The following is a 15,328-nucleotide window of genomic DNA, read 5'->3' as shown; positions in this document are numbered from 1 at the left end:
GTCAACTGTCTTCAGTGAGGAATGGTACAAGGAATGGTCTCTGGATGCTGCATCTTGCCATTGTAAAGTTGGGTACATAACTATGCAATTACCGCAGGGGCGGATCTAGAAAAATACTGTACCCGGGGCGATTTAGGGGGGGGGGGGGCGATTTAGGCCCCGTCCCTTTCTAACATCTTAGGCTGCTGACGGCTGCACACTATGTGCAGGTCCGTCCAGCCGTGACAGGCAGGGACAGTGTGCTGCCCGGCTGCTCTGATTGTTTTAAACACAGTCAGAGCAGCCGGGCAGCACACTGTCCCTGCCTGTCACGGCTGGACGGACCTGCACATACTGTGCAGCCGTTGGCAGCAAGTGTCTGCTAGGGGGGGCGATCGCCCCCCCCCCCTGGATCCGCCACTGAATTACCGTGCAGATCACAACATTAACAACCACTTGGTCAGGTATTGCTACATTGTGTACGCTCTCACAATCATGTTTTAGTGTACCAAAACACATTGCATCTATTGATTTGGTTTTACAAACTTTCTAAAAATCAGGATCAGCGATGGAATGATGTCAGCAGATAGTTTTGAGCAATGAAGATCACAGATCTGAAGGTAAATTGTGTAGGTGCATATGCAAGAATGGGCATGCTCATCGGGACTTTCAATTGTTGGTGAAATCGTTACAGAAATTGAAACTGAAGTAAGACTGCATAGGTGTGTACCCAGCTTAACTTGTAAAGCAGTTCTATGGAGTATGAGAGCACCCTGGATAAAAGAGGAACGGTTACATCCCTTGCTTGAAGGAATAATAATTCCCCTCAAAATGATGCCATCTGTTATTTCTGTAACATCTCTGGAACATTCTTTAACTATTTTGGCCCCTTTTTGAAGTCTAGCTATCCTAATGCCTTAAACTGTGCCCCTTTCACCCCTCACAATCATCAACATAAAGAGGGTGATTCAATAAGCTGCAAGGTTTTGTACTAAACCCATGGCTATCTAACGGCAATTATGGTAGTGAAAACTTCTCTCAATTTGCCTCCACAAAATAAACACAGCTAAAAAACGAACTAGAACATTATGTGGTAACATAACCGCAAGGTTGCTACGGAACCTTGCAAATAATAGAATTAGCCCATTATCGCAGTAATTTACTGTAACACTAAATAAACATTGTAATTGTATTATATTTATTAATAATGTAGAGGCCATCAAAATTACACTGTTAAGTATCTTAATTAAGATAAATGCCTCAGCTGGCTTCATTATCAGTTAATCTCTCTCTCTCATATATATATATATATATATATATATATATATATATATATATATATATATATATATATATATATATATATATATATCTCTATCTATAAATATATACATATATACAATACACACAAAATTATCCCCACGTATGCGGTTAATTTGAATAATTCAGGGATCTGGAAAAACAAGCAGTGCACGAAAGTTTCCGGTAGCGACATCCTTGACTCTCCGGCGGACTCCAAGAACAATCAATAAAGTTTCCTAGGTAAATCAGTTTCAAAAGGAAAAAAATATGCATTTTCGCCTCATAATTTAATCTAGTAAAGTCAACTTCATGCCACACAATGCAATATAAAATAATGCCTGCTACTATATATTTAACGTGTCAAAGGAAAACTTAAGTAAACAAATACTATTCTCAAATTTATATGTACTAATTTCAGCAACTCACCCAAAGTAAAAATATTTAGGGGAGACAAAGCTGCATTTTGTGGGGGAAGCGCGTTTTGGTATGCACATGAAATTATTTATTTATTCTGCTGACCAGGAAGACCAATTACAAGACTATTGAGGAATACAACAGGAATAATGTATTGCCTTTTTTTGTACCCTTGTTAGCTTTCAGTGTGCAAAAAAATGGTAAATGACATTCTTTCATAGGTTTGGAAGTTTTCCCATACATTTGGGATTGCTGCAAGATTAACTTTTACGTTTGGGTAACTATTATTTTAGCTTTAATTCGAGATGGGGACCAAGTTGCCACAAAAAGCTGAGTGTTACATAAAACAGACACAGTACCATACATAGGAAATATTTCTGGTAAATATCCTCTCGGTCTGAGCTAGTTACACATCTAACAAGACAGGTCCCCAGGCTGGCAGAAACCTTTCCAAGCAAACTGGTATTTTTTGTGTTGCTCAGTAGAAGAGGCAGAACGCTGGAAGCCGTCCCCCCATCTCAAATGGATATACGAGTGGGTGTTTATATGAACACAAGACACCGTGCAGGAATCTGGAATGACAAATTGCCTCCGCCTTCTGCATCGGACCAAAAATATACATGGCCAAAAAGAAAAGTTCACATGACATCCTAGTTCTGTTTATTTCAGGTGAAATGTCCTCTAAAATAAATTGCACAAGGCTGCTGCTGATAGAGATGTTGCTATGACAACGCGGCTTTTCTGCAAAATGCTATGGGTGGTAATCCCTTCGGTGCGCTAAAAGCAACTATGGTATGGGAAGGGTTAAAAGCCATAAGCAACCTTTATGCGAAAAAATATTTTAAAGCCTACGACTCGCTACACAAATCCAACTGTTGTGGAGAAAAAAATTGTATGCATGTATAATTTATTTGTACAGTGCCATCAACGTGCACAATGTTTTTCAAGGTTGAGATAAAGTACAAACAAGGGCTTAAGTACAGAGTCCAAGGTACGAGAGCAGCAATTAACAGCAAGAGAATAAGAAAGCTTTGCCACAAAGAGTTTACGGCCTGAACGGATTATTGGAAGACGTGAAGACACTACAAGCTATACACTTCAAAATATTTAATTAGCTCGAATGCTGCTTACAACAAAGTACACATCTCTCCGGATTCAGAGCAGCTTGAGCACAAGAAAATGCAAACTTTCGCATTTGACCAGCAGTGAATATACTTCAAATGGAAATAGCAACCTTCTTTAAATGGGAAGTTTTCCCCTTTTCCAATCATCCTACTGCTGACTAACACAATGGTGCTGCTTATATCTATAGATTTTCCAATGCTCTTAGATGTAGCCCCCACATTTGTAAAAAGTCTTGTATAGCTGAACTATCCACGTCTCAGAGCATGAAAAAATAGGTGGCCCTCTTATCGTTTCATTCAAAGCAAGAAAACTAAGCCAGAATTTACAGAGTGTGTTTGTATACTCCTGTCATCCATGACCTATGATGCTGGACAGAAAATGGTTACAATATGCACAAACATAAACATACTTGCAAGCAAATAAACATAATATTCATTCATTCTTGAAAGCCACAAGTTAGGATATGTGGCACCTTTTGCTTTTCTGCTGTGCGGTTGCCTGTGACATGTATCTTGCATATCCATTTAAGCAAGAAAAAACATGTTAATAAAATGGATTTTGTAAAGAAATCTGTGATACTCAGTTGATAGCACAAACAATAGAGTGATACCTTTACCTTCAGAATTTGTGTGTCCCCAAAACTTTCTGATAGGTTATCACAATAAGTCTATAAAATATCAGAAGACCGATGAGTTATTAACAAGTTAAAATTGGGAAGGACCAGTGTTTCCCAGGTGTGGAGACTCGCTCACGGTACACTTGCTTTGTATGCTGGAGCATTGCTTAGCTTTGCCGTGGTTAACGCAATCACCCTCCCCAAAGATTATATTGTCAGCTAGTCTGCAGTTATCTTGGTTCTTACGCTGTCATGATTGCAAGCTGCCAACAAAGCTCCGGAGGGGAACAAGGGCTTTTGCTAAGCTGTCATAAACACACACGTAACAAAGGCCAGTACTCATTCAGTTAGACAACTCACTCCCTGAGCATGCAGCCCTTCATGTACTGAGCCTCGCTCTTATATGCAGACAAATCTGACTATACCAAAATGCAGGGAGGTGACTTCTTTCAGACTTGAAGCCAGCTAGTAAACTAAAGCAAGATGTTCCCATTGACTTATTATAACATCAAGAACTTTATTATGTCAGTGAGACCATGTTACTGAATATTAATAACCTTCTACTATATTATCCTGAATATATTTGCCACCATATTTTTTAGATCGCCCTCCAAAAGTAGTGTTTCGCCAGACAGTAGAAGATTGCAACTGTATAAAAAGCTACAATCCTACCTTTATTTTCTATAAGTTTTGCCTTTAGCGTTCGTCTTTAGCTGCAGCAGCAGTGGTGTACAAATTCTTGAGACTTCTTCAAAAGGTAAAAACATAGCCAGAATCTTACATTGATTGTGGTCTAAGTCTAGAATTAATCCAAACTTTGCTTCTTTGGCAGCAGCGCAGTCTTTGGAGGTTTGGAAATGCTACAGTAACAGATATCTTGACCTCTATTTTTGGTAACTATTCCCCCAGGACAAATTAGGGGGCATTTATTTGTTTTGGAAAAACTAAAGGGCATTTTTTTTAGGGCATGTCTCACCTCAAATGAATGTTCCTGCTTGATGCAGACACATCCTTACTCTCAATTGTTAAAATTGTCTCTGTTTGTTGGGTCCTTTACATGATCACACTTTTGGAGAAGTACTGTAGTAAATCAACTTCACTGTAAGGACTGTTAAACATGTTATATGATGAATTCAATGCTTTGCATATCTGTGTCCTAATGGCAGGGAGATGTGGATAGAAGAATGAATATGGCGGAATGAGGGCAAAATCAATTATCTATTGTGTTACAAACAGGGATAATGCTAATGAATTACTGTATGGTTATCTCTCTCCATAATATTTTAAAGGTTATTATCAAACAAACACATTGGTGGTCCTGCATGTTCCCTCACTAAGCATGCCTGGAAACGTACATTAACTATTTTGATTGGAGCCCATAGTCTTAGATCACAATACTAGAAAAGGGGAATCCACGAGCATACTCCTGATAACAAAATACCCTTCATTTGTTTCATGAAGAAAATATTTAAGCTACATGTCAGATAGGCCGACTTAATTCTCTGAACCAGTCTTCCGTGGGAAATATACTTTATTTATTAAGGTTTGCTATTGTACGTTGATTCCATTTCCAGACATAAAAGTCAGCTGTCTTATGGTCTCCTATTAATTAGATGGTCATAATTTATTTTTTTAAATTTACTTTTCAAGTTCACAATTTACCTTTTTTCTAGATGCCCATGCGATAGGCAATATAATCATCAACTGCCTGGATCCAGCAAAAGGCACATTGCCTGTATCCATCAATATGTGTACCCACCAAAATGTCCAACTGTTAATCCACTACCTTATCTATAAAGTGTAGATTGCAAGTTCCTTTGGGCAGAGCCATCTTTACCTTCTGTTTCATGTAATTGTATGTCAACTGGCTGTATCTTGATCTCTCAATAATTAAATTTTTATATGATATATAAACACTAAATTATACAGAATATTGATAAACATAAAATAAAATGTGTTAGGCAAACGGGCACAAATATACATGTTTGCAATACAAACAGATATGTGCATATATCATCTCCTATTCCAGTTTCCCTTTACCCAGAGGACAAAGCTAAACCTGAATTTATAAAGGGAACAGCCTGTGACCTTTAAATATGCCACAACTGTCTCTTAATTTCAGAGCACTGTAATAAAGACAAAGCCTAAGGTAAAACTAATGCTAATGGACTCTCAAAGTGCATTAACAGAAAACCCCACTTAATGTTTGCCTGGAACGATTTAGAACTTCACTAAGTTCAGTACAGAGATATTTTTTACTTTTATATTTCAATTTAATGCTATCTGATGGAGTGAAGGAGTTAATTTAAGTCTAGAGTTTGCAATTGCTAAATGGCATTACAGATGCTAAATTAATGTGCCAAGTGGCATATAAATCGGTAGCTTTATTAGTTAATATAGCGAGGCACCTTAAGGGTTGGAGCCCTCCTCTCTTATCAAAGTGAAGCATGTGCACTGCTAAATATACAGTCAATTAAAAGTTGCAAGTTGCTCTTTATTATTACACTCAACTATTTTCTGACCTTCCTTCTTAGAGGCAGATTTAGTTTGAATGATGTGTACAGACTCCAATTTGCACACTGATGCATGTACATGGAATAGACTTTAGATGTAATAATTTAGTACAAAGATAAGATTCCACAATATATCCATTTCCACACTTAATGTGCATAAATGTATAATGCCCCCTCTGGTGTTGCTATTCACGCCTCCTGGTGACTGAATGTGTGTCCGCAGCACTAGGACCCAGAGGAGACACACTAGCAACAGTTGCTTAGCTGGTATGAGCTCAGATGAAATGTGTGGTAAGTGATGGCCAGGGAAGCCAGGACCGATCCCTCAGCAAATTTGGCCGCTGGACCGTGGCGACCAAAGACATCATGACTGAGAGAATATACTTTAAGTGAAATTAGACAGATATGAGGGAGGAATTACCTCAGAGTGTGGCTGCATATAAAGAAGGGTCCCCAAATTCAGAGAGCCACAAGAATAATAAAAGAAGCCCCTGAGAAAAAAAAACGGGGACCCCAATAGATAAAGGGAAGGAGTTGGCATTGCCAAAGCAGCCTGCATTGAATAATGGGAGAGAGCCCCATTTAGCAAGAACTCCAAAAAATAGAGGGTGATTACTGCATGTAGCAGTGTGCCCACAAGAAGCCAGGATTGAGTGAGGATAGATCTGAGAGATCCAGACAAGAAAAGAACACACCAGAGAAGGTGTTCCAGCCTAAAGGGTGAAGAGGCTGCAAGAGGACACTGTTTAACTATTTAAAACATAAATTTTGCAATACCTGCTCTTATTTAATACACTAGCTTAACATTGATGTGACAATAAATCAAAAAGCTGAATTAGTGCAATGGTTATATAATGGGTTCAGTATATACAAATTATGTGGCAGCAATAAAAGGCAAACACCATATTTATGGATTCATAAATCTAGTAATATGACCCAAGAGACTAAACAGGCTTTTTACATGTAAAATTAAACAGAGTAGGTGAAGTGAAGGAAAAAGTTATTCTTCTAACCCCCAAATAAAAACAAACAAACAGTGCTTGCATTTCCCTAATTCACTCATTAACCAAAGCTAAAGCTTTTTTTTTATTATTAACTACTAGACAATGCCATTAATTCATGATTGTTATTAAATTCTTCAACATACAAACTCTTCCACAGATCCAAGTGTAACCACTGTAGGAAAAATAGAACAGCAAGTTGAATTGCTTCACCCTACAAAATAAGCCCCCAAGAAACATTGTGGTTCTAGGAGTCTGTTTGTGCAGTCTTGTTTGGAAAATAAACCATTATAAATAAAAATATAAACCACCACAAAAAAAAAAAAATGAACCCAGTAGGAGATCAAAGCAACATGGAAGCACAGTGTGTAAAATTTTTGGGACCGAAAATTGTTTCACCCATATATAACAAACAACAATGAGAACATCCAAATGGTCATACAAGTCACAGAAGATCAGGCAGCTTAGAAAACAATTAACCAACCACTGACATTATCTACATCATCATTTAAAAGTCAGCAAAAGTTGATCATTTAATCCGAGAACCACTGAAATATAGGTATTTAGGATTTTGCAGTGAACCCAGTGCAGTCATTGGTTGTGCTGGTTGCTTCTCTGTGAGCTGTGATTGTTGGAGATCACTAGCAGACTGCTTCACATCAAAGCATGGACTGTCAGCACAAATTCAAACACTATATAGTCACGCGAAAGGGATGTGGACACTGGCAACCAGTCTGGGGTGCTCTGCAGTAGACACTGGTCACATGAGGTGCTGCATTATAAAACTTGCCAAATGGGGCGTGTCAGGTGAGATTTAGCATCTCTCTATACATGAAAGCCCCCTATTTGGCCTCCAAATCTGACAATGATTATTAGCATCATTGTAGTTACATGCTTGTTTGATCTGGAGGTCTGTATGTGCCAAAAGAGTCAACAGTCACTACCTGCTCTTACTTTTTTTCTGGTGGGGAACAATGCTCCGTACCACCCTTCAGAAGTCATGTGGGCAGCTGTGTATGGAACGTATCATCTGTAATCCTATAAGGGACAAGTCAGTGAGCGAACAAAAATTTGCCTGGCCTGGGAAAGTATCGGGCAATTCAATCTGCACCTTGTCTTCTATTGTCATTTTTTTATTGTTCAGTTATTGGGGATTATCTTTGACTTATAACAGCAGTATTTAATTGGGTGACAACATTTGTGTTCCTAAAGTGATTGTTGTTTAAGAAAGCTAAACCCCCTCCAGCAACTTTCCTTAACCTATAGACATCAAGTATATTTTAAATATATCATAATTAACCATATTTTTTAAAAACATATGCTTTGTAATTGTGCAGTAATTTATTACGATTATGTTATAAGTAACATTTTTGCTACCTTTTTTGTCTTCAGGGTGTTATATTTAATTTTGTCAGGTTCTATGTTAAATATATTCTCAAACATGGGTTTACATGAGTAGAATATAATACACACAAAAAATTAAAATCAGAAGGGCAGGCCAATTATAAGAAACAAGTTAACCCGTGCATGATACTCATGCATTCTAGTCAAATCAAGCTACTTAAGGTGTTAAAAAGGTTCTTGTCATGCATTTGGGCCATAGCCCAGGCCTCAACCACCAACCACTCCCAACTGTCACTTCTCCTTCAAGAAATATATATATATATATTTTTTTAAATCTTTATAAACACTTTTAACAATTAACAAATTAAATTAACAAATTAAAAACATCTTAGTATACCAAATTTCAGCCCTTTCTGAATTTTTATTTCCACACACACTAAGAATTTAATAGGTCAGTGTATAACTCCGCCCAGCAGGTGGCGCTGCAGCTTGGTTTTATATTTTCCACACACACACAGACAGACTAACACACGCCACTAGACATTTATATTATAGATTATTAAACTTGTGGTATTTTAATAAAAAGGATACAAGTGACCAAAATAAGTGGGGCATGATTTACAGCTTAAAAGTACTCACTCAACATAATAGATCCCATATTGTGGGTCTTCTATCTTCTCCCAACCATATGGAAGTTCTAAAAATAAACAAATGGATTACTTTTGACAGATTCAACACCTATGATGCAATACTAATAGCTTTTCTCTAGGTACACTTTTAGCCAACATCTTTGTTTAATCTGTCATAAAAGCATAACAGTTAAGAATTCTTTAAAAATACTTCTAGTTTAATCCAGTCAGCTCACATCCATCAAATCAGATACATAAAAGATAGTAATGACAATATAGTAAATTCATTTCTCAATGCAAACACAACTCTATTTAGCATTTAATACATTATGTAACAGTTATACTATAAATGAACATTCAATGAAGTCACTTGAGTTAGGTCACGCTTTGTTAAAATGGATATGACAAGAGGTAGGTTGATAACAGAAATAATATATCAGAGAATAAATACATGTTATGTATATTCAAGGGCAGGCCTGTCTGTGATCTTAAGTGACTGTATAAAGAACAAACAGATAATTTGTTGTGGATGGCACAGCTTGCTAAGAAGTTTTCAGAGCGTCAGATAAACTGCTACTAATTATTAAATATAGATAAGCGGGATGCGACACGTAGCCTGCTGGTTGAGCACACTGAATCACCATGCTTTGAAGTTTCCTTTCACAATGCTTTGTGTTGTATTTACTTAAATGTACATGATGTTCTAGCACAGCTGGGTGTGAATGCTAATTCTGATCTGGAAATAACAGCAGCCTTGACTAGCAAGGGGTAGTACAGCTGTTATCACCTTACATTGTGGATGTACAATGTCTAATTGCAAAAAGGTCTACATTTCAAAATTTCTGGGTATTCATTACAACTTAAAACCCCACAAAAATGGGCATGAATTATGCATACACCTATTTTCAAGATAATATACAAAATACACATTGATTTATTCAAAGTTTTTTTTAACTTATGCCAATTTCCAGAAGCACCAGAGGAGAATGGGAATGGTTTATTTCAAACACCCCACCACCATGCCTGGTGTCATTCACCTTATAGCACAGGGTTCAAAGCCCAAGCATGATTAACATGCAAAGCCATATCACGTGAATGATGCAGTGAGGGGTCAGGTGTTGAGAATAGTAAAGTGGTATTTGTGTTAATAGATGATTTTTATTAAAAAACAAACAAAAGAAGTAGGGTATACACTTTTCAAATGCAGAAAAAAATTTGACAATTTCACCTAAGGAAAAGTAAAAATTGTGAAAGTCACCACAACTTAAACGCAAGGTGCTGTTTTTGCCATTATCCTTTAGTTCAGCCCCTAAGTCTCCTCCCTTTAAGACCACTTGAACAAAGAAGAACCAACAATCTTTCTGAATATGAGGATTCCTTCATTGGTAACAGACCATGGACTATGGTAAAAACAATGCCCCATTACCCTACAGGCCTTAAAAAAAAGCCCTTACCTCCATCATCACAGTCTTCTGGAGCTTTTGCTTTCTTGCAAAGCCTGGGATCCAACCACGTTGTTGTTTTGGTGTTGTGGCTGATAAAAAGTAAAACAAATTAACAGCAGGAAACATAGATGTTAATATTATAATTTAGATAGAAGTGTTGGGCCCTTTGCTCTCAAGAATAATAAAAGCACATAAATAGAGGATATAAAACACACCTGTAGTTCATTTGTTTTATACAAACCACAAGTTCTGGCACCTACATAATCACATAAATGTGGTGGTACATTCCACATTAGTCCATTTACAAAATTGTGTATGTGAGTGTGGTAAAAATGCCAACAGGGACATATTTTATCGTTGTCATTATATGTATTAAATTCAAGCTTATGCACTGGTACCAACCAGTTAATTTGTAGTGTTTACAAACAACAAAACATTAATTTGTTCCCTTTTTTGCATCCTCCAACTTAAATGTAAGGTACCCAACAATAGCTGAATGGTGATACACCAGACACATTTCCCCATGCAGATATTTAGAGATTGATCTTTTAGACTGAACAAAGACCTGGACAAAAATGTGGAGAAAAAAAAAAAAAGTGGAGTTTATTGTATTCACTTAATTACATGCCTGCACTTTATGAATAAAACAGATGCTACAATATGCTCAGATAAGTGGCAAAGAAAAACACTCCTTTATTCTTAGGAATAAAAACCACTTATACCATTAGAAAAGTTAGAATTCACATTTTAATTTAAGCGTTAATACACGCTGGTATTCTATGTACAGAACAGTCTACTTACTCAATAAAGTAGATCATTCCTGCTTCAGTGTAGGCCATTTCCCAGTTCTTTGGAAGGGGTTCCAAGCTCTCGCCTTGAGTTAAATAATTTCTGAAGTCCATAGAGCTGTTGGTCTGATTGTAGCTAGGGACGGCTTTCCCCCAATCTGTGCATTCTGGTCTGTCTCTGTGCTCTGAAACATCCACATAGACAGAGTGAGCATAGGGTGATAGCCGTTTATCTGGTCTCTCATAGCTACCAACATTTTAAAGTTATTTCCAGAGACAATTTGTTGGTAAGAAGGTAAATCAAAGTTCATCAGCAAAGGACTATCTAGATGGACCTTAATAAACTGTAATCCCCATCATGATCAATTTAGCAAATTTAGATGTACTTTTTGCTTTTCCATTCAATAAATATTAACATACACAGCCCAAATGATACGATATAATTAAACATGCACCTAATATATAGCATAAGAGAAAGTGCACAATGCATTTTTTTTTTTTCTTAAAGTGATGACATTTCAAGGGACAATTCTTGAAAACCTGGCACTTAACATGGAAACTAGGAAAGGTAGCACCTTTGTCTTCCTAGATTTATAGACAGACGTCTAGAAGTGAAAGATAAAGATGAGAAACATTAAGGCAGCTCACAGGAACTACTAGCAAAATCTTACATGCTCTCGCTTAAATACTATGGGGTTCTAATTAAATTATTTAACAGGCACCTTGCTCTGCAGGGTATTTCATACAACTCTGAGCCAATATGAACGGAGAGAGAAAATCAAAACGGGCCCAGGATGTATGTAGAGGGCTGCTATCAGGACTGTTTGGACCAAGGCCAGAGGAGCGTCCCCATTTCATGATGTTACCCTCATGTTTATATATACAGAACTGCATATTCCCCCCTCTCTCTTAATTTAGACTAGGTTACAGACTTTCTCCTGTTGAGTGGCGCTTCTAATTACATGACCATTAAAATAATCTGAGCGCTCCCCAGAATTATGCTTCCTCCTATACAGCCCTTTTTATCAGATAGAGGCCTCTATGTTTGAATTGTTTAATTTTACTTCAAAGCTATACTTCAGAGGATAGTTTGCACCATACTTGCCAACTCTCCTGGAATGTCCGGGAGACTCCCGCATTTCGGGTGAGTCTCCCGGACTTCCGAGAGAGTGTGGCAATCTCCCGCATCTGCCCACTGGAAGTGGGCAGAATTAGGGCCAAAATGCAGTGATTTCCCCGGGAATCGCAGCATTTGACGCGATTTTGAAGCCTCGCGCCCCACACGCCCACCTGCCAAAGGGAGACTCCCGGACACCAACGCTAGATAAGTTGGTAAGTATGGTTTGCACACAAAAAACATTTAAGCCTCACCTGCACTTCCACTACTGCCATTGACTGCCTCTCTCTCCTCATCTTCTTCCTCTTCGGGGAGGGAGGAGTCTGTACGCTGCATCTTACTAACAGATGTTGTTCTCTTCCTGGTAGTCTCTGTGTCAAAGTCCCCGTCAAATAGGACCCCATCCACTGGGTCGGGTTGGAAGGGACTTGGCTCAGCTGGAGGTTTCGGAGTGCCATAGAAATTACCTGCCGGTCAAACACAAGTTGTTCAGTGCTAGACATAAAATATTTGTAAATAATGTATACACAACAAGCTATGAAAAAAGCATCAAAAATTGAATGCTTCAAAATTCTAAAGAATAATGTAATGAAACCAGTAACCGATTTGTGTATATCAGTAGGAAATGACTAAATAATAAAATCTTTAATGTCTCTTAGATCCAACAAACAATAATTATGTCCTGCATAATCATAGACTGACAAATTGGAATCTGGCTAAGTTAGATTTAAATAAAATAGAAACAAAAAACCCACCTTACTGCTCGGCTGAGGCCTAAACATGAAGCCTAAACATGAATATGGAGCATTTGTAGTGAAATCTCTCACCAGAGCAGAAAACATTTAATCCTACTGCAGTTTTTACAGCAAAGACAAAATGATGCAGCTTGCTGCAATTTGATCTCCACATGTTGCAGATACAAACATGACCTCAGTGACTACTCTAAGGGAAAATAAATCCCATTTATGCATGTGGTTTTTTTTTTATAGGTAATGTCCAGCATATTTGATCATCTGCAATGGAAACAATCATTCCTAAATGCAAAGAAATAAGTAGTATATGTATTTCAGGATGCAAATGACAGTACTGTAATACACGTCGTCCATTTCCAAATAATAATGGGGTGTGCAATGGTTTAAGTAGGCCAAGAGGATGTGGATGCACCTCCCAATTTACTAGAAATTGGGGACAACGGTATATTATTTATTTAGAAATCTGTGTTAATACTGATGAGATCAAGCACAAATTTACGACTTTCTTTGTCCTTTTTATGTAACTAAATTGCTCCAACTTGCTATATTTGCATCAAATTTAAAGGGTACCTAATCTCCAGTCATTTTACACACATATGGCTAAGATAGAATGTTATAAACACGACAAGCAAAAACATAAAAACACAAACAAATATCAAAATGCTATAACATGTGTCATTAAAGCTACTAACCAACCAACAACACCATTATTATTGCTCCATTTTGCACCTTTTTCCCAATGTGTTCAGAATAATCAAATATTTATTGCGAGTTATCAGAAATATAGAGACTCCCAAATACCCGGTAAGTTTCCCAGAATCCTGAGAGCACAAGTCACTCTCCTGCATTCGCCCACTTTCTAGTAGTGGGTGGAATGGGGGCCTCCATGATGTGATTCGCATCATTTTGTCCCAGCCCCCACAATGTAATGACGCCATTGCGTCACCCTAATACCATACTTTTCTGCAGGGTGAAACAATTGCAGACATTTCCACAGTGATGTTTTATAATGCACTTAGTTGGAAAACTCACCAATTCCATGTGTGGAATAGGGTGGCAAAATACTTATTGGTTTTAATAATTTATCTCCTATGACTAATCCTACCTTTAGGAACAGAATTAACAAGCTGAATTTCCGCAAGTATATATCCTAAATACTAAATAGCAGCTTCCTGACTACTCTATTGGTAACCATATATAAGATTTTGCTGAGCAAATAAAAAAGTATCTCTGGTAAGCACTTATTCTTTTCGTTAAACCATAATCTCTCTCTCTCTATATATATCTATATATGTTTTTATTATAAAATATTATAGAAAATTATATATAATATTAAATATTATGTAGGACTTAGGTTGGTCCCTACAGAAGAAATTACACTGACTATTTCCTGGGTAAGTTGCATTTTTTATGAAGCAAATTAAACTAGAAACAGAAGTAGTTATATGTAGACAATGATGTTCAAATCTTTGGCTCTAGTCCATGATCACTTTTCTAGGCTACCTGCTGTTTCTATTACTGCAAACTACCAGATTGCTTCATCTTAAAAAGAATAATGGCAAAAGTCTGTTCAAGTAAACAGTACAGGCTACACTGGAATGGTAAGTCAGAACAAGTGCAGAAGAAAGTGCCTGTTTAATGTCTGTGAAAGGTAGGTGTGTGTGTTTGTGTGTGTGATTTTGTGGTGTATGTTGTTGTGTTTGGGGTTTTCATAAGGGCCAAATTCTGAAAGTGTTTGATAATTGAAGCATAACCCAGAATACACTGTTGACAATAGTCAGCCATACTCAAAAAGCTTCTTGAGGTGACATTTATAGGATTTGGAACATTAAAAATGGCTTTTATTCTTTCAGCAATGTGAAAGCGTTTCCATGAGGAAATGTTAGGTAGAGAGTTGACATTTTCCCTAGAGGCCTTGCTTCCCTTTGGAGCAAGACATGAAAGGAGCAGCAAAGAATAAGTTTGCAACCTTCTAAAGATAGTGAGTCTTTGTCTTGTTATTTGTTTACTGTTGTGTCCTGTGATACCATGTACTGTTTTTTTGTTTGCCCTCTGTACAGCGCTGTGGACCATTTGTAGTGCCTTATAAATAAAGGTTAATAATAAGAATAATAAAAAATAATTTCAATTCATGTAACATAAAATAGTACCTCCTAGTTTGCACAGTAAATATAGTCCCAGGAAATGAACAAGAAATGCAGGACTTTGGACCAATCTATGATTGACATGCTTTCTTTCAATGGTCACAGAAAGAGGTTAGAACACAGAATGTATTAGAAACTCTCCCATCAGAAAGTGCAGCA

At 37.3% G+C, this 15,328-nt stretch overlaps 1 protein-coding gene across 2 annotated transcripts in view; it reads right to left on the bottom strand.

Moving 5' to 3' along the window:
• The window catches only part of MAGI3 (membrane associated guanylate kinase, WW and PDZ domain containing 3), a 254,024-nt gene that overhangs the window by 79,990 nt on the left and 158,706 nt on the right, over positions 1-15,328 (bottom strand). For both annotated transcript variants that reach the window (XM_075196269.1, XM_075196267.1), the window contains exons 4-7: positions 12,528-12,740; positions 11,170-11,341; positions 10,378-10,457; positions 8,934-8,991 (exon numbers count right to left, since the gene is read on the bottom strand). In XM_075196269.1, the coding sequence (XP_075052370.1) occupies positions 8,934-8,991; positions 10,378-10,457; positions 11,170-11,341; positions 12,528-12,740 (523 nt within the window). The remainder of the gene's footprint in view (positions 1-8,933; positions 8,992-10,377; positions 10,458-11,169; positions 11,342-12,527; positions 12,741-15,328) is intronic.

This window comes from Mixophyes fleayi, chromosome 2, assembly GCF_038048845.1.
Source record: "Mixophyes fleayi isolate aMixFle1 chromosome 2, aMixFle1.hap1, whole genome shotgun sequence".
Classification (NCBI taxonomy): domain Eukaryota; kingdom Metazoa; phylum Chordata; class Amphibia; order Anura; family Limnodynastidae; genus Mixophyes; species Mixophyes fleayi.
This window is presented reverse-complemented; position numbering and strand designations above follow the sequence as displayed.